Raw genomic sequence first — 26,100 nt, 5'->3', positions numbered from 1 at the left:
AAATGCATCAGATTTCTGTATATTAATTTTTATCCTTCAAATTTACCAGATTCATTAATGAGCTCTAATAGTTTTCTGGTATCATCTTTAAGATTTTCTATATATAGCATCATGTCTTCTGCAAACAGTGACAGTTTTACTTCTTCCTGACCTGTTTGGATTCCTTTTATTTCTTTTTCTTCTCTGATTGCTGTGGCTAGGACTTCCAAAACTTGAATAAAAGTGGCAAGAGTGGGGCTTCCCTGGTGGCGCAGTGGTTGGGAGTCTGCCTGCCGATGCAGGGGACACGGGTTCGTGTCCCGGTCTGGGAGGATCCCACATGCCACAGAGCGGCTGGGCCCATGAGCCATGGCTGCTGAGCATGCACGTCTGGAGCCTGTGCTCCTCAACGGGAGAGGCCACAGCAGGGAGAGGCCACAGCAGTGAGAGGCCCGCATACCGCAAAAAAATAAAAAATAAAAAAAAAGTGGCAAGAGTGGACATCCTCGTCTTGTTCCTGATCTTAGAGAAAATGCTTTCAGCTTTTCACCATTGAGTAAGCTGCGGGCTTGTCATATATGGTCTTTATTATGTTGAGGTAGATTCCCTCTATGCCCACTTCCTGGATAGGTTTTATCATAAATGTATGTTGAACTTTATCAAAAGCTTTATTGCTTTATCTGCATCTATTGTGATGATCATATGGTTTTTATGCTTCAGTTTGTTAATGCGGTGTATCACACTGACTGATTTGTAGGTATTGAAAAATCCTTGCATCCCTGGGATAAATCCCACTTGATCATGGTGTATGATCCTTTTAATGTATTGTTGGATTTGGTTTCCTAATATTTTGTTGAGGATTTTTACATCTATGTTCATCAGTGGTATTGGCCTGTAATTTTCTTTCTTTTTTTTATATCTTTTTCCGGTTTTGGTATCAGGGTGATGCTTGCCTCATAGAATGAGTTTAGAATTGTTCCTTCCTCTGCAGTTTTTTGGAATAGTTTCAGAAGGATAGGTGTTAACTCTTCTCTAAATATTTAGTAGAATTCATCTATGAAGTCATCTGGTTTGGACTTTTGTTTGTTGGAAGTTTTAAAATTACTGATTCAATTTCATTACTGGTAATTGGTCTGTTCGTATTTTCTATTTCTCCCTAGTTCAGTCTTGGGAGATTGTACCTTTCTAAGAATCTGTCCATTTCTTTTACGTTGTCCATTTTATTGGCATGTAATTGTTCATAGCAGTCTCATGATTCTTTGTGTTTGCATGGTGTTGGTGGTTGTAACTTCTCAAGTTAAATCTCAAGAGGTAGCTATTGTTCTGACTTTTAACACTTTAGATTAGTTTCATGTCTTTTTGATTTTTAGAGTTATATAAATGGAATTACACATTACATACTTATTTGTATCTAGCTTCTTTCACTCAATATTATTTTGTAGGAGTCATTCATGCTGCCTGTAGTTGTGGTTCACTGATATTCATGTAGAGTTTTCTATTAAATGAATATACTTCAACTTATCTGTTCTAGTCTTGATGGACATTTGGGTTTCCAGTTAGGGTTATTATGAACTATATTGCTACAGACATCCTTGTGCATGCCTTTTTATTTACATTTGTACAAATTTTTTTTTGGCGGGGGTATATACCTAGGAGTGAAATTTCTAAGTATAGAGTATATTTATCTTTAGCTTTAGTAGATACTCATCAAACAATTTTTACAAATGGTTGTATGAATTTGTACACTCACCAGCAGTTTATGAGAATTCAGTTTTTCTACATCCTCACCAATACTTGTTGTTTTCTTTATCATTTTAGCCATTCTGGTAAGTGTGTAAGGGAAATACATTGTGGTTTTAAATTGTACTGCCTTGATGCCTATTTAAGATGAACACTATTCCATATAATTAATAACCATTTATATAACTTTGTCTTGGTAAGATGCTCATTTTTCTATTGGAGTTGTCTGTCTTTATTCTTAATGATTTGTAACAATTCTTCATATATTTTGCATATGAGTCCTCTATTGGATTTAGCTATTGAATTTATCATCTTTCACTCTGATTGTCTTTTGATTCTCTTCATGGTATTTCTCAAAGAACAAAAAGCCTTAATTTTATTTTATTTTATTTTATTTTATTTTTATTTTTTTTAACATCTTTATTGCGGTATAATTGCTTTACAATGGTGTGTTAGTTTCTGCTTCATAACAAAGTGAATCAGTTATACATATACATATGTTCCCATATCTCTTCCCTCTTTGTCTCCCTCCCTCCCACCCTCCCTATCCCACCCCTCCAGGCAGTCACAAAGCACCGAGCCGGTATCCCTGTGCCATGCGGCTGCTTCCCACTGGCTATCTACCTTACAAAAAGTCTTAATTTTAATGTAGTTAAATTCTTTTTACCCCTTTAGGATTCCCACTTTTTGTTTGCTGTTTAAGAAATCTTTTCTTATCCCAAGGTATTGAGATTTTCTCCTATTTTTTAAGAGCTTTATGGGTTTTGCTCTCCTCATTTGGATCTGTAATCTATCTCAAATTGATTTTTGTGTGTAGTGTGAAATAAAGGGCAAGATATATATTTTTCAGAGAGTCCATTCATCATATACCTATATTGAAAACATCACTTTCCCCAGTTTACTGCACCATTACCTTCATCATAATTTAGTGTCCAAATATGTATGGGTCTATTTCTGGACAGTCTGTTCTGTTCATTTGCATATTTGTCTATTCATGTGCTCCTATAGAGTGAATAATTGTGTTCCCTCACAATTCATATGTTAAAACTTAATCTCCAATGTGATGGTATTTGAAAGAGAGGCCTTTGGAAAGTGATTGAAGTCATGTGAGTAGAGCCCTCATGAATGGGACTAGAACCCTTATAAAAGAGGCCCCAGAGAGCTTCCTTCCCCCTTCAGTGAAAAGAGAGCCCTATATGAACCAGGAAGTGGGAACTCACCAGATACCAAATCTGCCAGTCTCTTGATCTTGGACTTCCCAGACTCTGGAACTGCAAGAAATAAATTTCTGATGCTTATAAGCTACCCAGTCTTTAGTATTCTGTTGTGGCAGCCTGATAGGACTAAGACATGTGCTATACCACACTATCTTAATTACTATAGTTTTTAATAGGAAAATATGGGCAGTATAAGTCTTCTAGTATTTTTCCTATCAATTAGTTTTGCTTTGGCTATCGTGTGCATTTTACATTTCTATATAAATTGTAAAATTAGCTTGTTGATTTCTTCAAAAGATCCTGCTAGGATTTTGATTTGGATTATAACAAATCTGTGAATCAATTAAGGGAGAGTTTCTTCCATCTTAGCAATAGTCATTGTTCCAAACCATACACATGGTATGTCCCTGCATTTATTTAAGTCACTTATTTTTGCATTCCCTATGCATAATATGTGCCTGGAACTCAGCTGACCCTCAAAAACATAAACTCTCATACGCCCTCTCCTTCCACTCTTATGTCCTCAATCAACTATGATCTCCCATATTTTCCCCTTTTATACCATGTGATTCTCAACTAAAAATACTTAGTTTACTCCTCAGAGATTATCTTTCATTCAGATCCAAAATTCTCTGAAGTATCAACTGGGCTATATAATCTGTGCTAAGAAAACAAGGCAAAGACTCTTCTCAAGTTAGTACCTTTATTATTTTGCCTATGTTAATAGGAGACAGTACCTCCTATCACAGTAATATATATGGAATATGAGGCCCTTCCACACAAGGATGACACAACTAGCTAATAATAAATAGAAAATGATAGTGGCAGATCTATCTTGGCTGTATAAACATAATTCCAAATAGAATAAATCACAGATACATGTTTTACTTAACAAATATTAGACTTGGTATCAATATATGAATTTATTTATATAGGAAGCTTCAGGTGAAGTTATCATATATTCTAATGCCATCTAATACTCACATATAATTTTTCAAAATTTGTGCCCCAGTAAAGTGCAGAGCCTAGATCTCTTTAACCAGACCTTCCAATGATGACAGCTCAAACTTTACTTCCATGGGCCTCTGCTGGCTTTGCAGTGTGTATATGTGCATGTATGTTGGTGGGCAAGTGTACTGGCACATCTCAATCACTTAATCAATAAACAGCTCTATTCTTTTTAAAACTGTAGTTTCGAACTTCTGACAATTGCAGCACTAAAGAAACAGCCACATAACTTCTCATACTCTGCTTTGACTAGAATAACTAATTACAGTTTAGTACTGTAGGGACAAAGTTATTAGCTAATACTCAGCTCTAGACACTGCAATTCAATTACTGGCCTACAATCTTTAAAAGCACAAACCTTGGTAATTAGCAGCATCTTATCTCAGCACAGCATGTAAGCAGTTGCCTCCGGAAGAAGCAGACTCAAAACATAAATAAGAGCAGCACATGTATGTATTCTAGATCTGTAATTGTTACTGAGGGTCACAGAAGCCTCAGCAGGGCAGGGTTCGATGCAAAGAATTTTGACACTTTGAAAATGAGTCAAGTGTGCTATTTTCTAGCAAGAAGTTATGTTAGGAATAATTTAAAGAGTGTAAAGTAGATTGTCTGTCTTATTTCATAAATTTGAGGATAGAGCTGAAAAGAGCTAAGCCTAGCACTGTAATAACTATTTAAATAAAGAAACTAAAGTCCGAAAAGATTGTGGGACTTACATACAAGGTCACATAGCTAATTAGATCCCTGGCTAGGACTAGAACTCCAATCTCCAAATGACCCATCATTGCTGTTTCCATTGCACCCTCTAAACATCATGTCTCCTGCAAAGGACGTTTTCAAGTTGGAAAGAGGCACCAATTCTGTTCCTAGTAGCCTTTTACTAAGTTAAACATAAAATAGTGTATAATATGGTACACTACTTTTCAGTCTGCGAAAGGCAGGGATAGATGGCCTCCTTTGCATTATCTAAATGTATTGAACAAATTATTCAGATGGAATAGAGTAGAGATTTTCCAAAGAGGCAGGGTGAAATCACTTGCATATCTAATTTAGCTTTTATGGAAAGTTCAAAAATCCAAGTGGTGAATGAAAGAGGAGAGATTCTACACAAGAACTTGGTTATTTTGCAATCAACAAATACTTACAGACCCATTCTCAATTCAGCTGAGTGAATACATGCTATATTTATGCCACTCATTAGATTCAATATAAGCAGTTGATGTCTGTTTGACATGGAATAGCTAAATCATCCTGATAAAATAGAGAATTGTTTACTTTAAATAGATATTTAAGTACACCTGATGTTTAGAAGGGCTGAGTGGCTTGGTCAAGTTTATACAGGTAGTCATTGTCAGAGATAGTATCCAAACCCTTGCCTCCTGACTCTCAGAGACTTTTTTTTTTTTTTTTAATTTTGCCACATAATTTTAGACTAGAAATAAGAGATACCTATGGGGGAAATGGAGAGTGGACTTAGAAACCAGAAAATGAGAGTACTGAATCCCACTGTGAATGACTGGCTGTCCATCCAAATGCCTGTTCACTTGACTCCTCTGAGTTTCAGCTATCAAATTCCACAAACTAAAGAAGTACCCAAGAATTATTTTATTTTATGTAAATTTGATTCCAAGTGTAAAAGATTGAAACAGTATTATATTATCTAGACTAGATATACATTTCTAAATCTTTCTAGAGGTTAATACTCCAATAGACATATTTACCTACTCAATCTGTATTTCCCAACAGCGGAGAATTTTTGTGTGTGATATTAACTAAAAGCTGAATCATTCTTTTGGCATCAAATGCAAAAATTAACACATATTTAAGTAAATGTACTATAGTTGGTTTTCCAGACAAAAGCCGTGGAAATTTTCTTTCATTAAGAAAATATTTCTTAAGGTGTTGTAACTGCCTTACCTCAGTAATTGTTCTCCCTGAGGCACAGCAATTATCTTACAAGGCAAAAGCTAAAGCCACATATTAGGTGTGTTCCTGGGGACAAAGGAATAGTATCAAATGAGATCCAGTAGGGTAATATAGCTGAAAGTGCATTGTAAACTACAAAACAAAATTATACATAGCATTAGGAATGTCAGCATGGAATAGTGGAAGGAGCACTGGAGTTGACATCAGGAAATAGATTTCAGTCCCAGCTTGGCCATTTACTAGCTAAATGAGTTTAAGCAAGTCACATAACTTCTCTGACCTTCATCTGTTAAATAGGGATAATAATAATTGCCCTTCCTGATTTGTAGAGTTGCAGTGGGAGAAGGGATGAGGTAACATATGCTAAAGTGTGTTATAAAATGTATCATCTTCGACAAATGTTAAACAATGTTATTTTCTACTTGCATACTGAAGAGTCCATTACATATTCACATGTCTACATATCCTGTGTATTAAACTTTTAGCCTAGAGTGATGACTTTGGTGTATGCCATTATTAAAGTAATTTAACCTCCTTTATCATTTAATTTCCTTCTCCCCAGTCCTTTGAGCCTTTAAATCCTTTGCATCTCTCTTAAATTTAGATCAGGCATTCCTAAATCAGACTAGTCTGGTTGAGTCCAATAGAACCGGTTGGAAACCACGCTTTGTCTCTCATTAGCTGTGTAGACTTGGGGAAGATTTGTTTGTTTGTTTGTTTTTTGCGGTACGCGGGCCTCTCACCGCCGTAGCCTCTCCTGTTGCGGAGCACAGGCTCCGGACGCGCAGGCTCAGCGGCCATGGCCCACAGGCCCAGCCGCTCTGCGGCATGTGGGATGCTCCTGGACCGGGGCAGGAAGCCGTTTCCCCTGCATCGGCAGGCGGACTCCCAACCACTGCGCCACCAGGGAAGCCCTGGGGAAGATTTTTAAATCTCTCTAAGCCTCAGTTTTTTAATCTATAAAATGGATTATTGTGAAATTTAAATGAGCAAATAATCCATGGGAAATACTTAGTAAAATTCCCTTAATCCAATATTTTTATTGCAGTAATTCCAAGATGAAAATATGTGGAAGCAATAGCTACTATGAATACAATAATTATGTTCTCAAAAGCAGTGTAGTCTAGTGGTTCATGTATGGGTCTCAGGCAATACTAGGGGCTTTATTCTTAGCTATTCATAGCAAAACATAATAGACATGGTTTTTCTTCACCAGTTTTGTTCCTTTGAACTTGAGTGTGCTAAAAATTCTATACTAAGAATTTTGAAATAAAATATCTTTATTCTTCTGAAACTTCTCCTGAATTTTTAAATGCTAACAAATAGTCACAGTTGAAAATTATAGTTATTTAGAAGGATTCTTTTTTTTTTCTTAATAGTACATTATATGTTGTGTTCGGATTCTGGGGCATTAAATTTTCTTTTATTCTTGTTTAGCAATGCCTTTACAATTATTTCCTTTTTAAATGTCAGGTTCCCCCAAATTAGTTAGTTTTGTTTTTGTTTTTACCAATATATCAAGTATGTAAATGACAATTTTCAACTCAGTATACTTAAGACAATGTGGTGTTGAATTCAAATTTGAATCTCCAGTATGTCTGTCTCCAGTAAAACTATGTGAATGTTTGTTTAATTATTACCCCTGCATTGTTCATGACTTATGTAATTATTTTTCTTCTGGGTTAATGATCAATATTTTCATTTGTCTTGGTGAATAGTTATGGAAATAGTCTTAATTTTATGTCTATTTATTGATAAATTTATATTTTTTTGTGTGAGAGGAAGTTTGTGAGTTGAAAGTAAATTTTGGAAAGTTTATGGTTCTATTTTTAGATATTATTTGAATTTTTGTTGGAAAAAACATAACATAAAACTTAAACTGTACAGTACAGTGTGTTAAATATACTCTCATGTTTGTACCACTGGGGAAAAATGCAATGCTCCTGGGCATGAGAATAAATTGATATCAATAGTGAGACTTTGCCACCATTAATTCTAAAATATGTGGCATTAACTTAGCAGGAGTAGAAATAAGTAAGGATAATGATATCTGAGACTTGAAAAGATGTAAACAAATATTTTCCAGTGACAAAACATTTGGTAAAGTGGCTATCTCTGATTGCATTCCAATGCTGTATTTCTTTTGGAACAGTTTGGAAAGCAGAATATTAGTAGTGAGTTGGAGTTGTTACTGGTTACATTTAGCAAGGCATGAGAAGAAAGAGGTGATCACCGGCAAGAATTGGCTGGCTTGTAAGCAGATATGGAAAGGAATTTAGAACAGGGAAAATCAGAAATAAGATTGAAAAGTCATTGTACAAAATAGTCTATTAAGACAGTTTTGTGGCAAAGATCAGATAATAGATATGACTTCCCATCAAGCCCGATGCCTTCAAAGTAGTTTCCGTCATGGAGAAAGAGACAGAGGCAGAGAGCAACAGAGAGACATGGTGCCAACAAAGATAAGGATTAAACCAGGCTTGAGAATTATATCTAGGAAAGAACTTTTCGTGAGGTTGCAGGAGCACGGAATTGACTATAAACAGATCAGAAACTTACTAAATTTTTTAGATAATTATATTGCCAAAGGAACCATAAGCTTGGTCTTAAAAAGTCATTTTGCTATGTGAGCTCAAAACCAAACCTTAGGCCCCCAAATTTGCACAGGCAGGAAGAAGCTGAGGAGGACAAATTCTTGGACAAATTCTCCAATCCCCAAATTAGGTTTGAACTATAGAGGGAAAAGGACAAAAAAAAACATCCAAAGAGATAGAATCAGGAGCCACAGAGAACAGTGGATGAGAGAGCTTATCCCAGATAGCAGACTGACAAAGGAATTTACCCTACTGCGAGGGCAGAGGGGCCTCACAATGCCTGCCTGGCAGATTTCCTCATTACTGTGGACCAGCAACTGCTGAGCCTCTCAGCCATTATTCCCCACCCCTTTTTATGGGAGTGTTTAGTCAGTTATGCTGTTCCTGCTCCACTTTTATACATTGTGCACGTTTATATATGCATGTGTGTATATATGCATGCATATTTGTGTGTGTGTGTGTGTATGTGTGTGTGTGTAGGGGGGCAGATAACTTGTCTTTATAGTTTATAGGGCACCATATCAGGTTTCACCATGTCAGAAAATGGTACTTCTATTTATACTTTTGCTTAGCCTAAAGAGAGACTTTAAAAAAAAAATTCTCTTCTCTCAGATTGTTACCCGGCTCATTAGTCTTACTGGCAAAATAAATCCAGAATTTGACCACTTGTCACTACCTCCATTTCTACCTCTCTGGTCTAAGTCACCATGATGTCCCCCCAGAATTACTCAAAAAGCCTCCTGATTGGTACCCTCCTCCTATCATTCCGACCGTACAATTTATTTTCCCCACAGCAGCCTGAGCTATCCTTTTAGAGTGGAAGTGAGACAGTGTGAATCCTCTGCTCCAAAGTCTCCATGGCTTCTCCTCACATTTAAAAACCAAAGTCCCTGGCCTCCTCACCAGTCATTCTCCCCATGTATGAAGTGCCACCCACTCTGCCCTCCTTACCGTTCCTCAAACATGCAGAGCATCCTCTCAGCTCGGGTTCCCCCTCTCCCCATGGCCATCTGCATGGCCCACTTCTTCTACCCCATGACTATCTTTGCTCCAGTAACACTTCCTCATAAAGACCCAACCACTTTGCCACTCTTTATTTTTCTTTGTACCCCACACCATCACCTGACATTTTATGGAATATTTAAGGGGTTTTGTTTTGTTTACTGATATATACCTAACTCCAAAACAGGGCCTGAAACATGGTAGGTGTTTAACAAATACTCACAATGTGAATGAATATCTTGTTTGCTGCTGTATCTCACCATTAATGTGTCACAAAATAAATGCCATTAGAGTGTAGAATAGGATGGACCCAATTCTATCTGGGGCGGTAGGTGACAGCCTCCCAGCAGGGCTAGCTTCATGGATGCCCAACCCGTGCAGTCGTGCAGGCCTTGCATTTAGAAGAGCCCTGCTCTTGGTTGAACGCTCTGCTGCTGCTATCTTGAAATTCTTAATAATTTTGAACAAGGAGACCTGCTTTTTTTGTAGTGATATAATTCACACACCATACAATTCACCATTTTAAAGTGTACAATTCAGTGTTTTTTAGTATATTCACAAAGTTGTGTGACCATCATCACTATCTAATTCCAGAACATTTTCATTACCCCAAAAAGAAACCCCACAGCTGCTGGTAGTCATTCCCCATTTCCCATATCCCCAATGCCCCTGGAAAACATTAATATACTTTCTGACTAAATTTGCCTATTCTATACACTTCATATAAGTGAAATCATACAATATATAACGTTTTGTGTTAGGCTTCTTTCGCTTAGGGTCATATTTTCAAGGTGTAGCATGTATCAGTATTTCGTTTCCTTTTATGGCTGGGTAATATTCCATTGTAAAGTTATACCACCTTTTATTTGCTGATTCATCCATTAATAGATATTTGGGTTGTTTCTACTTCTGGTCTATCACGAATAATACTACTATGAACATTCATGTATAAGTTTTTGCATGACTGTATGTTTTTAATTTTTTTGGATGTACACCTAAGAGTGGAATTGCTGGGTCGTATGACTACTCTATGTTTAACTTTTTGGGAAACTGCCAAGCTGTTTTCCACAGAGGCTGTAGCATTTAATATTCCCACCAGCAATGAATGAGGGTTCCAATTTCTCTACATCCTCCCAACACTTGGTATTTTCTGTTATTAATAATACTTGTTATCTTTTAATTATAGCCATCCTAGAGGATGTGAAATGTATATCATTGTGGTTTTGACTTGCATTTCCCTAATGACTAATTATGCTGAACATCTTTTCATGTGCCTATTGGTCATTTGTATACCATCTTTGGGGAAATGTCTATTCAAATTCTTTGACCATTTATATATATATATATATTTTTATAGAAGTATAGTGGACTCACGATGTTGTGTTAATTTCCGGTGTACAGCAAAGTGATTCAGTTATACATATATATATATATATATACACACACACACGTATATATATATTCTTTTTCAGATTGTTTTCCCTTATAGGTTATTACAAAATATTGAGTATAGTTCCCTATGCTATACAGTAGGTCCTTGTTGGTTATCTATTTTATATATAGTAGTGTGTGTGTGTTAATCTCACACCTAATTTATCCCTCCCCCTCTACTGTTTCCCCTTTGGTAACCATAAGTTTGTTTTCTATATCTATGAGTCTATTTCTGTTTTGTATATAAGTTTATTTGTATCATTTTCTTTTTTAGATTCCACATATAAGCAATATCATATGATATTAGTCTTTCTCTGTCTGACTTACTTCACTTAGTATGATAATCTCTAGGTCTATTTGTGTTGCTGCAAATGGTATTATTTCATTTTTTTTATGACTAATTCTTTTTTATGACTAACATTGTATATATGTTCCACATCTTCTTTATCCATTCATCTGTCAATGGACATTAAGGTTGCTTCCATGTTCTGGCTATTGTAACTATTTTTAAATTTAAATTTTTTTGTGTTTTAATTGTTGAATCGTAATAGGTCTTTATATATTCTGTATGCTAGATCAGGTATATGATTTGCAAATATTTTCTCCCATTTTGTGAGTTTTTTTACTTTTGTGATAGTGTCCTTTGAAGCAAAAAAGTTTTGAATTTTTGTGAAGCCCAATTTATTTATTTAATATATTTGGTAGCTTGAGATTTAGGTGTCTAAGAAAGCTTTGCCTAATTCAAAGTCACTAAAATTTGTGCCATGGGTTTTTTTCTAGGAATTTTATAGTTTTAGCTCTTACATTTAGGTCTTTGATACATCTGGAGTTAAATTTTCTATATGGTATGAGGCTGTCATCCATATTCATATTTTATTTGTAAATATGCAGTTGCTCCAGCAACATTTGTTGAAAAGATTGATCTTTCTTCATTGAACCCCCTTGGCATCCTTGTCAAAAAGCAATTGACCATAAATGCATAGGTATATTTATTTATTTATGTGTTTATTTATTTATTTACCTTAGTTCTATTCCATTGATACATATGCTAGCACCACACTGTCTTGATTACTATAGCTTTGTAACAAGGTTTTTTTCCTCATGTTTTTTATTTTTTTATTTTTTTTTAGATTCTTTTCCCATATAGGCCATTACAGAGTATTGAGTAGAGTTCCCTGTGCTATACAGCAGGTTCTTATTAGTTATCTATTTTATATATAGTAAATAGTATGTATATGTCAGTCCCAATCTCCCAGTTTATCCCTGCCCCCTTATCCCCTGGTAACCATAAGCTTGTTTTCTACATCCATGACTCTACTTCTATTTTGTAAATAAGTTAATTTGTACCCTTGTTTTTAGATAATACATATAAGCAATATCATATGATATTTGTCTTTCTGTGTCTGGCTTTCTTCACTCACTATGACAATCTCTAGGTCCATCCATGTTGCTGCAAATGGTATTATTTTGTTCTTTTTTATGGCTGAGTAATATTCCATTGTATATATGTGCCATATCTTCTTTATCCATTCTTCTGTTGATGGACATTTAGGATGCTTCCATGTCCTGGCTATTATAAATAGTACTGCAATGAACATTGGGGTGCATGTATCTTTTTGAATTATGGTTTCCTCCAGGTATATGCCCAGGAGTTGGATTGCTGGGTCACATGGTAGTTCTATTTTTAGTTTTTGAAGGAACCTCCATCCTGTTCTCCATAGTGGCTGTATCAATTTACATTCCCACCAACAGTGTAGGAGGGTTCCCTTTTCTCCACACCCTCTCCAGCATTTATGGTTTGTAGATTTTTTGATGATGGCCATTCTGACTGGTGTGAGGTGATAACTCATTGTTGTTTTGATTTGCATTTCTCTAATTAGTTGTAATAAGTTTTTAAACTGGGAACTATGAATCCTCCAATTACATTCGTGTATTTTGATTTTTTTTAAGCTATTCTGAGTCTCTCACATTTGCGTCTGAATTTTAGGATCAGCTTGTCAATTTCTGAAAAATAAGCAGTAATAATTTTGATAGGAATTGAACTAAATCTACAGATCAATTTGGGGAGTACTGTCATGTTAACAATATTAAGTCTTTCAACCCATAAACATATGAGATGTCTTTCTATTTATTTAGGTCTTCTTTAATTTATTTCAACAATGTTTTATAGTTTTTGTGTATAAGTCCTACAGTTATTTTGTTAAAATTTTTCCTAAGTATTCTATTCTCTTTGATGCTATTTTCAATGACATTATTTTATTAGCTTTATTTTCAGATGGTTCATTACTAGTGTATAGAAATACAGCTAACTTTTATGTTGATTTTGTATTCTTGCTGAACTCCTTTATTAGCTCTAATAGTTTTGTGTGTGTGTGTGTGTGCGTGCACATGTGGATTTTCTGTGTACCTAATCATGTCATCTCCAAATCAAGATAGTTTTAATTCTTTTTCATTCTGGATGTCTTTTATTTCATTTTCTTGACAATTTCGCTGGCTAGAACCTTTAGCACAATGATGAATAGGGGTGGCAAGATGGTACATGCTTTTCTCTTTCCTGAACTCAGGGGAGAGCTTTCAGTATTTTACCATTAAGCATGATGTTAGAGGGCCTGAATTTTTATGTTGTATTTGGCCCTACATATTATGTAGCTGGTCCTGCCTCATAAAGAAGAGCACAGTTGGGCTGAGGATTAAAGAATAAGTAGAAGCTCCCCAGCAGGTTAGGAGGAGGAGAGAGAACAATATGTGCAGTATTAGATTCTGGATCTCAAAGTGATTCAGTGGCTGGTGTGTTAAGGTCAAGTGAGACTGGAGAAAATAGAGATTGGAGGGGCAGGTAGACTAAGCCACTTTAGGCTTGCTGACTTTATTAAAGAGCTTTAGTTTTACTTTGTGATTTTTTGCGTGGGACACTATCATATTTGATACACAATAGCAAAGAATGGAATAAAGGGAAATGAAGCTAGAAATTGAGGCAAGGAGGACACATCATGGATTACTGCAATATTTGAGACACTGAATCTAAACCTTGCCAGCTTTACCTTGGAACAGCTATATTCTTGGTTTTGAAGACTTTAGCTTCCTTATTTTATTATTTTTTTAATGAAAAAAAAAACTTTAGTTATAAGAACATGTAATTGTATCAGTAATTCTAGAACGTCCTGCATTTGCATCTTACTCACCACCGTTATTCACATTAGGCATTTCCCAACACATTAACAAAATCAAAACATATTCTTTTTCTCACTTCCTTTTTCCTTTCTACTCGCCTCCCTTCCTTCCTTTTTCTTTGCATTAATCAGTTAATTAATTAACTCCTCAAAGTTTATTTAGGACCTAAGAGGCTAAACTAGATCTGTAACACATTCCTTGCCCCTGAAGAGCCTATAGATCTATGAGTGGCTGAAATGAAGCAAGGCAACCATATTTCAAACAGAGTGTGATGCATCATCGTTATCCTTCAGTCACACGTGTTCACCTACCACAGCTCTGTCACTGTGGCCTTTGTTAAGAAAAGTTTATAGCCTCTGATATATATGTGATAGTGTCTAATAAGTACCACTTTGTTGTATTAGTTCAGGTTGGAATGACTGAAAGGACTAGAGTTAGAATTAGTGACTAAGTTTACAGAAGCAGTAAAAAGAACCAAAGAACCAAACCAACTAGATCCTTAAATGTCAGATGAACTGGAGCTGCTGCTTGATTGCATATAGCTATAGATTCCTAGTCAATTCACAGATCTGGAAAGTGATGGGTCGTTTCAGAGAGCGCACCTCTATCCTCCAAATTACATAACACTAAATCCATGTCATTAAATAAATGATTCTAACCCCTTTTTTTCCCTTGCCTTTATTGGATTTCAAAGTTCAGTACACATTCAAATTATTTAATTTTGATATCCCTTTTATGATCAAATGTCCTACTTTTGAAATGGAAAGCTCAGTTGGCCATGTTCCCTGTTAAGTTTAAGAAGATTTTATCATTTAAATAAATTAAACCTTCTAGCATGGGCTGCCCAGGACCTAATGAAGCAAGGAGAAGAAAAGCTTAAATGAAATAAACCTCTTTGCTGATAGAAAGAGTACAGACTATTGTGCATTGTGCCAATAAATGTGTGGCTAGAATCATAGCCTGATTCGTGATTTTTCTTTTTTAATTTTGTCCTTAATTTTTTGCTGTTCATTAGCAATTTGATTTGCCATTGGGCAAAAGACACAGAATACATCAAGCGCAGAAGGTTCTAGGTTTTTAACACTGAGGAAAACAAACAAATGTTGCATTTTTTAAAAGCTAATTTGATTATCAAACACCATGTTGACAATCATGGATGTACATTTTTTTTACATGATTTAATTCATGTAAGTTGATCTCCTATGAACTTCACTCAGATCCTTTAACATTTTCTAAAATAATGTTTTGGGGGATTTTGTTTTTTAATCTTTGCCTTCTAGGGAAAAATCATCATCATTTCCATGTTATATCATTAAGCAGAATTCATCTGTATAGCTTATGTATTGAATTATTGAATTAACAGGAAAATTTTTACTTTCTGTATGACACATTACCAATGTAAGAATCAACTGGATTATGAAAACTCTTATTGTTTGAAGATTCTTTCAGTTGCCAAAAAGTAGCATGCAGATTTTTAAACTAAACTGTACACTGTTTTGGAAGGTTTAACTAAATAAAATTTATCAATCTTTCTATTCCTTATTAATTTGAACCATTTTATTTTACATGATTAAAAAGTTAAAGGTAAAAAGCACTTCTTTAAAAGGAAGGATTCAGCATGAGCTCAGATAATTTGAGAACGTTCATACTTGTAATAGTAATGTGGAATAATTGCCATCCTATTTTTTATGATGAAATGTAGCCTCCTTAGTAATAACAATAGATTGTTATTCAAGCTTGGAGTTTAGGGTCATAAAGTGATCTTCAAAACTATAAGGACTTATAGGGATGGCTTATTACATTTAAAGGTTTTGAAATACAGTGAGTTTTGTTTTCTTATTTGTTATATAATGAATTTTTTATAACTTAAGACACAACAGAAAGCTATCATGCTTTACATGTAAGACATAGATCAACTGGTTGTGACACCTCAGTAGATTATTAGTCTTTAAACCCTGTAAATATAATAAAATCAACCCTGTTTTTTTGTTTCTTTGTTTTTAATTTCAGGGCCTATGTTCTCTTACCTTGCATTAGGAAAGTTTTGCTTTGTCATCAACTAGAAAATAAGTTCTTAATGGATGTCATTCTCTTCTTACAATTGAAGGATTCTGATTCCAGGTCTTTAAAGATTGATTTGTGGGTCAAAGATTTGAACCTGATTCTACTCAGCAAGAATTTGTTAACTCTCTACTTGTTTAACAAGCACAGAGCTTCAATTGTTTGTTCAATTCACCACTCTGAGGGATGGTTCATCATGGCAGATGCTCTATGAAGGGTTACCTGTTGGATGTTAAACTACTATATCACTCCCTACTTCACCCACTCACCTATCCAGGTTTTCACAGGGTCCAGAAGGTGGTGTCAAAGTTATTTTGAGGAGCTGCAGTAGAGTATAATGGTTAAGACTATTTGTAATCTGACTCCTTGGATTTGTATCCTGGCCACTTACTAGCTGTGTGACCTAATACAAACCATTTAAACTCTTTGTGCCTCAGTTTTCTCTTCCGTAACATGAGAATAATAGGACCTATCTCATAGAGTAGTTATGACAGTTAAATGAGATAATATGTTTGTGACCTCCTTGTTATATGCAAATTTTTATAAGTATTTTTCAATAAGCCATAATTTCTGTTCTGCAGTCAAAAGGAATAAAATAAATTTAGTCTCATTCAGTAAACTCCATTCAAACCAATAGTTTTTTTAGAGTGACCTCTGGCTTAAAAGCCTGGTTATTGTAAATAGTTTATCAAATCCAGGTGTGAACTCTTAGGATTCTGTCTTCCATATACAAAACCTCATTCTTTCTCATTTCATTTTACATTATCTTGGTGGCAAAATATGCCAACCCAGTTCTATTTCATTTGTCCCTTGATGCAGACTGGCAGCCTGGCCCTGTGACAGAATTTTTTTTTTCTTTGTTCTCAGTAGTTTGGCATTAGGAGTCTTTGTTCTCCACTTAATAGTAGCAGTGCAAATGCCTTTGTTGGTTCTTGGTGGGGTGGGGCCGGCTGGTGGTAAGGGAAACTGGAGAAAGAAGGCTTTTTCTACTGATATTTTACATGGGTACATTATACCCTTAAATCACAAAGCATCCCAAACTTGGTAAGCATACTGTAATTATAAGCAATTATTAACGATTGTATTGAAAATTTAAAACATAAAGCTGTGGCCTAAGATGTCCACAGATTCTCAGTCTCCAGGAACCCCAAATCTTTCATAAACTGTGAACTTCACATGGCAGTATCAGTATGTCCCATTCAGATAAATAATGCATGATTTCTTAGTGTGTGTCCTAAATATTGCATGGATGTCCTGCATTTTATCTGACACCCCTATGTGCCCTCCTCCACTGTTCATTTGAAATAGATGCTTTTTTCCCCAAACACGAAGGGTAATCTCAGTTACCACACTGCACTAAGGCTATGTCTTTCCAAGGTTAAGTAACTACCTTTAAAAAGGCAAACAAGGTCAGAGCGGAGTGGGAAGGAGGATGTCATGTCAGTTGATGGAATCAAAGTAAATGCCTTTTCAGTGAACGGGGATGATATAGGAATAGAGTATCTGTGTTTCCATGTTTTGATTTGTCCTGTCCAAAGAGTGTTAATATCTTGAAGGTTTAGCACAAGCCCTGTTTACTCAGGAAGCATAAGAAACATGTCAACCCTTTGAAAGACTTCTAATTAAACTCCCAGAACTTTGATGTCAGACTTAGAGATTAGCATTACATTTTTAAAAAATACCCAATTTCATGTGCCAGTAGAGAAGGAAAAATATGCTGGTGTTAATAGACAGTTATTGAATTTAGAGAATATTTATTTTAAAATACAAATTATTGCCACTTGATAAGCTGTATTTCGTGTATCAATCTTAATTTAGAAAATGTGCTTTTAGATGGAGGATTGCTTCTCCTTGACTTTTGTGTTTACAGTGATCATCACTAGTATTGGTTTCTAATATAAGGTCAATGACTATATGTTATTCCTGGAAGCTGCTGAATCTCCAAGAGGTGATGAAAATGTTTTCAAACAGGAAGTATTTTACGAGAGTTCAAGGGAGACAACCAGCATATTTTGAATGTCTGTTATGTGCTGGAGACTATGTGCTTCACATGTATTTCTAATCTAACCAACAGCTTTATGAGAGAGGGTGATGGAGGTAAGAAATTTTGCTAGCGTCATAAAATTTTCTGATTCTGAAAGCACATTAATATAACTCCCTTGTGAATATTCCTTATAACCCTCATCCGCAGTTATTTTGCTCTTTAGATGACTGAGCAAAAATCTCACGCTTACCAAATTCACTTCTAACTCTGATAATATAAGCGGTAATAATTTCTTACATAGCCTTTTATTAAATTTCTCTTGATGGAGTTGTAACTTCTTCCCAGTATTATTTTCAAAATATATTTTAATAAAATTTATGCTTACTTATTTGTGAATAGTCATCTAATACTACATGTACTATGTATTTAATTTTTTATTTGAATTTTAAAGAATATTGGAGTTTGAAGAGTCCAACCTCCTCCTCAGTGAAAGTATTACACAGACAACATTCGTATTTCTGTTTGGCTATTTCAGTGGTGTGAGTTTCATGAGTTTTCAAGGCAGTTTATTCAATTAATAGGTAGTAGTTGGACATGAAATTTGTATACTGACTTGGTATTTACCTTCCAGAAACTTCTAAGTATAAATCCTTGTTCTGCCCTCTGGAGCCACATAAATAAATTTAATCCCTCCTCCCACCCAACCCAGGTGCTATGTTGGTAAACTGTTTAACTTTTCAGTAGTTTTATAGCCTAGAACTCTTACCATTTGGCCTCTAAACAGAGGATGGCATTAAAAATGGCTTTGCAGGGCTTCCCTGGTGGCGCAGTGGTTGAGAGTCCGCCTGACGATGCAGGGGACACGGGTTCGTGCCCCGGTCCGGGAAGATCCCACATGCCGCGGAGCAACTAGGCCCGTGAGCCATGGCCGCTGAGCCTGCGCGTCCGGACCCTGTGCTCCGCAACAGGAGAGGCCACAACAGTGAGAGGCCCGCGTAAAAAAAAAAAAAAAAAAAAAAAAAAAAAAAAAATGGCTTTGGATCATATCTATATGATTCAAAAGAAAACCTTACAACAAATAGTGATGTACTGCAAGGAAAATTGAGATAAATGTTTTCTTACACATAAAAGTATACACACATGTATATATATACTAACATAAATGTTTACATTTATATATTTATATATTTTCTATGAAATGGGAACATGAACGTGAAAGCAAATAGCTCTGTTCAGCTGTCTCTTTACTATACTCCCTCTCTGATATGCAAGGAAGTGGAACTAAGTAAGCTAAGCAAGCTTCATCAGTGTTTCTATGTTGAATTTTAAGTGTATTGCATCTGTTAACTGGCATTGAAATATTTTTCCCTTTAGAAATGATCTTACCCTATCTTTAAGGGTTTTCTTTGTAAAACAAAGTACAATTGGTATCTTGTCACACAAGTATAAAGTCATATGTTTTTATTTTTTATTTATTTATTTTCAATAAGATAATTTTATTATTTTTATTAATTTTTTAACATCTTTATTGGAGTATAATTGCTTTACAATGGTGTGTTAGTTTCTGCTGTACAGCAAAGTGAATCAGCTATACATATACATATATCCCCATGTCTCCTCCCTCTTGCATCTCCCTCCCACGCTCCCTATCCCACACCTCTAAGTGGTCACAAAGCACCGAGCTCATCTCCCTGTGCTACGCAGCTGCTTCCCACTAGCTATCTATTTTACATTTGGTAGTGTATCTATGTCCATGCCACTCTCTCACTTCATCCCAGCTTACCCTTCCCCCTCCCCGTGTCCCCAAGTCCATTCTCTACATCTGCATCTTTATTCCTGTCCTGCCCGAAGGTTCTTCAGAACCTTTTTTGTTTTTTTTTTAGATTCCATATATATGTGTTAGCATACGGTATTTGTTTTTCTCTTTCTGACTTACTTCACTCTGTAGGACAGACTCTAGGTCCATCCACCTCATTACAAATAACTCAGTTTTGTTTCTTTTTATGGCTGAGTAATATTCCATTTTATATATGTACCACATCTTCTTTATCCATTCATCTTTCGATGGATACTTAGGTAGCTTCCATGTCCTGGCTATTCTAAATAGTGCTGCAGTGAACACTATGGTACATGACTCTTTTTGAATTATGGTTTTCTCAGGGTATATGTCCAGTAGTGGATTGCTGGGTCATATGGTAGTTCTATTTTTAGTTTTTTAAGGAACCTCCATACTGTTCTCCATAGTGGCTTTATCAATTTACATTCCCACCAACAGTGCAAGAGGGTTCCCTTTTCTCTACACCCTCTCCAGCATTTATTGTTTGTAGATTTTTTGATGATGGCCATTCTGACTGGTGTGAGGTGATACCTCATTGTAGTTTTGATGTGCATTTCTCTAATGATTAGTGATGTTGAGCATTCTTTCATGTGTTTGTTGGCAATCTATATCTCTTCTTTGGAGAAATGTCTATTTAGGTCTTCTGCCCATTTTTGGATTGGGTTGTTTGTTTTTTTTGATATTGAGCTGCATGAGCTGCTTGTATATCGTGGAGATTAATCCTTTGTCCGTTGCTTCATTTGCAAATATTTTCTCTGATTCTGAGGGTTGTCTTTTTGTCTTATTGATGCTTTCCTTTGCTGTGCAAAAGCTTTTAAGTTTCATTAGGTCCCGCTTGTTTATTTTTGTTTTTATTTCCATTTCTCTAGGAGGGGTATCAAAAGGGATCTTGCTGTGATTTACGTCGTAGAGTGTTCTTCCTATGTTTTCCTCTACGAGTTTTATAGTATCTGGCCTTACATTTAGATCTTTAATCCATTTTGAGTTTATTTTTGTGTATGGTGTTAGGGAGTGTTCTAATTTCATTCTTTTACATGTAGCTGTCCAGTTTTCCCAGCACCACTTACTGAAGAGACTGTCTTTTCTCCACTGTACATTCTTGCCTCTTTTATTAAAGATAAGGTGACCATATGTGCATGGATTTATCTCTGGGCTATCTATCCTGTTCCATTGATCTATATTTCTGTTTTTGTGCCAGTACCATACTGTCTTGATTACTGTAGCTTTGTAGTATAGTCTGAAGGCAGGGAGCCTGATTCCTCCAACTCCGTTTTTCGTTCTCAAGACTGCTTTGGCTATTCGGGGTCTTTTGTGTTTCCATACAAATTGTGAACTTTTTTGTTCTAGTTCTGTGAAAAATGCCATAGGTAGTTTGATAGGGATTGCATTGAATCTGTAGATTGCTTTGGGTAGTAGTGTCATTTTCACAATGTTGATTCTTCCAATCCAAGAACATGGTATATCTCTCCATCTGTTTGTATCATCTTTGATTTCTTTCATTAGTGTCTTATAGTTTTCTGAGTACAGGTCTTTTGCTTCCTTAGGTAGGTTTATTCCTAGGTATTTTATTCTTTTTGTTGCAATGGTAAATGAGAGTGATTCCTTAATTTCTCTTTCAGGTTTCTCATCATTAGTGTATGGGAATGCAAGAGATTTCTGTACATTAATTTTTTCCTGCTACTTTACCAAATTCATTGATTAGCTCTAGTATTTTTCTGGTAGCATCTTTAGGATTCTCTATGTATAGTATCATGTCATCTGCAAACAGTGACAGCTTTACTTCTTCTTTTCCGATTTGGATTCCTTTTATTTCTTTTTCTTCTCTGATTGCTGTGGCTAAAACTTCCAAAACTATGTTGAATAATAGTGGTGAGAGTGGGCAACCTTGTCTCGTTCCTAATCTTATTGGAAGTGGTTTCAGTTTTTCACTATTGAGAATGCTGTTGACTGTGGGTTTGTCATATATGGCCTTTATTATGTTGAGGTAAGTTCCCTCTATGCCTACTGTTTTTATAATCATGTTTTTTATCTCTCTCCCCCTCCACAGATCATTTTCCGCAAAATCAGTGATGTGAAGAAAGAAGAGGAGGAGCGCCTCAGGCAAAAGAATGAGGTCACCCTCAGCATACCCGTGGACCACCCGGTAAGAAAGCTCTTCCAGAAGTTCAAGCAGCAGAAGGAGCTGCGGAATCAGGGGTCAACGCAGAGTGACCCTGAGCGGAACCAGCTGCAGGTAGAAAGCCGCTCCTTACAGAACGGAGCCTCCATCACTGGCACCAGTGTGGTCACCGTGTCACAGATTACGCCCATTCAGACATCTCTGGCCTATGTGAAAACCAGCGAGTCCCTCAAACAAAACAACCGTGATGCCATGGAACTCAAGCCCAGTGGCGGTGCTGACCCCAAATGTCTCAAAGTCAACAGCCCCATAAGAATGAAGAATGGAAATGGGAAAGGGTGGCTGCGACTCAAGAATAATATGGGAGCCCATGAGGAGAAGAAGGAAGACTGGAATAATGTCACTAAAGCTGAGTCGATGGGGCTACTCTCCGAGGACCCCAAGGGCAGTGATTCAGAGAACAGTGTCACCAAAAATCCACTAAGAAAAACAGATTCTTGTGACAGTGGGATTACAAAAAGTGACCTTCTTTTGGATAAGGCTGGGGAGGCACGAAGTCCACTAGAGCATAGCCCCATCCAGGCTGATGCCAAGCACCCCTTTTATCCGATCCCTGAGCAGGCCTTACAGACCACACTGCAGGAAGTCAAACACGAACTCAAAGAGGACATTCAGCTGCTAAGCTGCAGAATGACTGCCCTGGAGAAGCAGGTGGCAGAAATTTTAAAAATACTTTCAGAGAAAAGTGTGCCCCCGACCTCTTCTCCCAAATCCCAAATGCCGCTCCAAGTACCTCCCCAAATACCATGTCAGGATATTTTTAGTGTTTCAAGGCCTGAGTCACCTGAATCTGACAAAGATGAAATCCACTTTTAATATATATATATATATATATATATATACACATATATATACATATATATATACACATATATATTTGTTAATATATTAAAAACAGTATATACATCTATATACATATGTGTGTATATACAGTATATACATATATATATATATTTTCACTTGCTTTCAATATGATGAACACAATATGGATTTTGATATGTAAATATTGCATGTCCAGCTGGATTCTGGCCTGCCAAAGAAGATAATTATTAAAAACATAGATATCGCTTGTATATTATGCAGTTGACTGCATGTACACTTTACATTTATTTATAATCTCTATACTTTTAAAAGGTATGATTTTTGTTAACCAAGGCAATGTAATAGTTAAAGAATCAGGGTCCAACCTGCCAATGTTGCCATGACAAATTTGATCTCAGGCCGACTGTATTGAGCTTTCATTTCCTCACTCTTCTGTTAAGTTAAAATTATAAATTAATGCCAGGGAAGCATTCAACATTTTAAAATGTTAGTGCCATTTTGTGATATCTTTCCATAGGATATTTTTCTGTAACTTAGTGTTAGGTTATTTTCCCCAATAGGCAGTGTTTGCTCCATTTAAATGACTGTTTTGTTGCCTCAGTCAGATAGCTGTATGGGATGCTGAGAACTTATTGCTATGGGGTTTGTGCATGAATTGCATTTTTGCTCAACTATACCTCTCCTTTTTTAACATTATACTTAGATAGTAATCATAAACTCTTATGTAAGGATATCCCTACTTCCTCTGTCTTAAATAACAGCCACCATCTTATAAGCTGATTTTATCAACCCCATAAGTATGAAACTATTAATATAGTGTATATTATAGAAATACTGCATCACAGGGTAAAAGGGCCTTTTAACAACTCATGTTAGAGATGGTGATTTTCCAAAGGTCATGAATGTTCTAACTTTGTTTTTTTAAAACTTATTCAAGGGTGAAGTTAAAAGGCTCTTAGCAAAGAAACAAGCAAACAAAATACATTTAAGTAATCATATCAAAAATTAAACTAGAATGATATAAAATAAAAAAGAATATAAATAGACAAGTTTTTGTAGCTTATTTGTGACTTAGAAAGAAACATGGGTACAGAATTGTTCACACCTGATTCTTAAGTGCTTATAGAGGTAATACATGAAATGTGGTTAGAAAACTAAATAGTAGGCGTTAAGTTGCTCAACTCAGACAACTGCTTTTCTATAATTTTATTCTGGTTACAATTTTCTAAAGCTTTTTTTGCACACAGTTCTACTGCTGGACTTCTGCTGGGTTGATACAATAGACTACCACAGCTCGGACAGATCCGCTCATGAAAGGGGGGTACTAAAGACTGAATTTCAGAGTCTTTTGGGCCACAAATTCTCTTCTTAGAAAGTGCCTATTATCAACCAAAAAAAAAAAGTAACAAAAGGCTGTGTATAGCTAGACTCTTAAATGCTGTGTATTGAGAATAAAATGTACACTCATTTGTGAGAACCTAGAAAACTTTATTTCTTTTGACTAAAGTTTAGTTTATAAAGTTGATCAGAGAGGCATCCTTTTAAATTGGTGCATGCATGACAGTTAACAGCAGGAGCAGGGCAGTTAATGTTTGCATCAAGTTGAAAATCTATAGCAGTAATTTGTATATTATTACATATATGACCATCTGTACATATATGTTAGCATACACAAGATGATAGCAAAATCAAAGGAGATATTTTGATGTATTGTAGACATTTTTATGAGCTTTTTAAACTATCTCTGAGGATTCCCAAACAAAAACAACAGAACTGAAAAACAAGTTACGACCATCAGACTGGAGAAGTGAAAAACAAAGTAATTTATAAAAACAGTTGATATTTTAGAACTTCTATTAGAGGTTCTTCACATGCCCACAAGATGTGCCTCTTAAATCCAGGAGTCTCAGAACAGATGTTATGTGCAGGGGTTCCATTTTCCTTTCTTTGTGCCCATAGCTTCCATTTCTCAAAATGGAAGTTTTCAGGGGAACACATCTCCATGCTATGCTACAATATCTACCTACCATAGGCACAAGACAGTGAGGTAACCATGGTGTAAGAAATCAACATTGAAATTAAGACTCTGTTGCTTTTATGATGAGGATGGTACCTTCTTCTTGACTTCAGATATTTATTGAATTTCAGGGTATTTTCTATTTAACCATGTATGAGACAAGCTTGGCTAAGCTTTCAAAGTGCGTGGTAAAAATAATCTGAGTACAGAAATGGTTAGTTTAACTTTAGCCATGTGCTTCAGAAATAACAGTTGGTGTGAAGGTATGAGTGACTGTGAAACAGCAGCGCGGTTTGTAGTTGTGATCCATGCCTTTGCTTATTAGTGTTGCTAATATCTGCTGTGTTCTGACATTGACTCAGAGCTTCATCTAATTGACCTACAATATCGATGTTCATATATAGAGGAAAGAACCATATACTTTAGAACTACTTCAGGTTGTCACAAAAATGGGAAGAGTATCGGTTGCTTATTTATGGTGCAGTTATCACAGAATTTCTTTTCCAGCCACCTCTGTTCCTGTGTGCATGATATGATGAAGTGCTGAATGCACTCTGTTGTTTTCAGCCGGAATGCATGTGTTCAGCAAACATTGTATGTAGAGTAGTCTTTTAGGTTTCCAGATTCCACAACTCTTTCCAGTCAAACTTACTCAGATCTGAATGAGGGGTGAGCACTTGCTTTAATACGTGCAGTAATGATACAGTCATGTTCTGTGTTGCCTCAACCAGCACAAAGACAGTAGATTCTCTTTGGGGGGACCAGATGACTGCATGTTTTATTCTTGTACTGTATAGATGCTCTCAGTGCATCCAGAGTAAAATTTTGTATTATTATCTTTCTGAACAATGGAATAATGGGAGTAAATAGATATGTATTTAAAATTTGAACATTTTCCAAAGCAACTTATACACCTTCAATAGTTTTCTGTGATAATGTGTAAGATCAGATGCTGTACCCTGGACAGGTGGTTGTAATGTACTGTGATAACAGAAGTCAAACAAAAACGGAAATGTGAGCTGCATATCATAACGACAAGGTTTATCAGTCTGTATTAGGATATTATTGCACTAAATGTGATCTAGTAAATAGAGGAGCTTATGATAAAAGGCAAATAGGAACATGAAAGGCA

At 35.9% G+C, this 26,100-nt stretch overlaps 1 protein-coding gene across 1 annotated transcript in view; it reads left to right on the top strand.

Moving 5' to 3' along the window:
* The window catches only part of LOC103071084 (potassium voltage-gated channel subfamily H member 5-like), a 135,805-nt gene extending 112,860 nt beyond the window's left edge, over nt 1–22,945 (top strand). The window contains exon 5 of the mRNA XM_007469193.1: nt 21,998–22,945. Within this exon, the coding sequence (XP_007469255.1) occupies nt 21,998–22,945 (948 nt within the window). The remainder of the gene's footprint in view (nt 1–21,997) is intronic.
* Nucleotides 22,946–26,100: the final 3,155 nt, after the last annotated feature.

Source organism: Lipotes vexillifer, unplaced genomic scaffold (genome assembly GCF_000442215.2).
Source record: "Lipotes vexillifer unplaced genomic scaffold, Lipotes_vexillifer_v1.1 scaffold958, whole genome shotgun sequence".
Lineage (NCBI taxonomy): Eukaryota > Metazoa > Chordata > Mammalia > Artiodactyla > Lipotidae > Lipotes > Lipotes vexillifer.
Note: the sequence above shows the minus strand (reverse complement) of the source record. Positions and strands in the feature narration are given on the sequence as shown.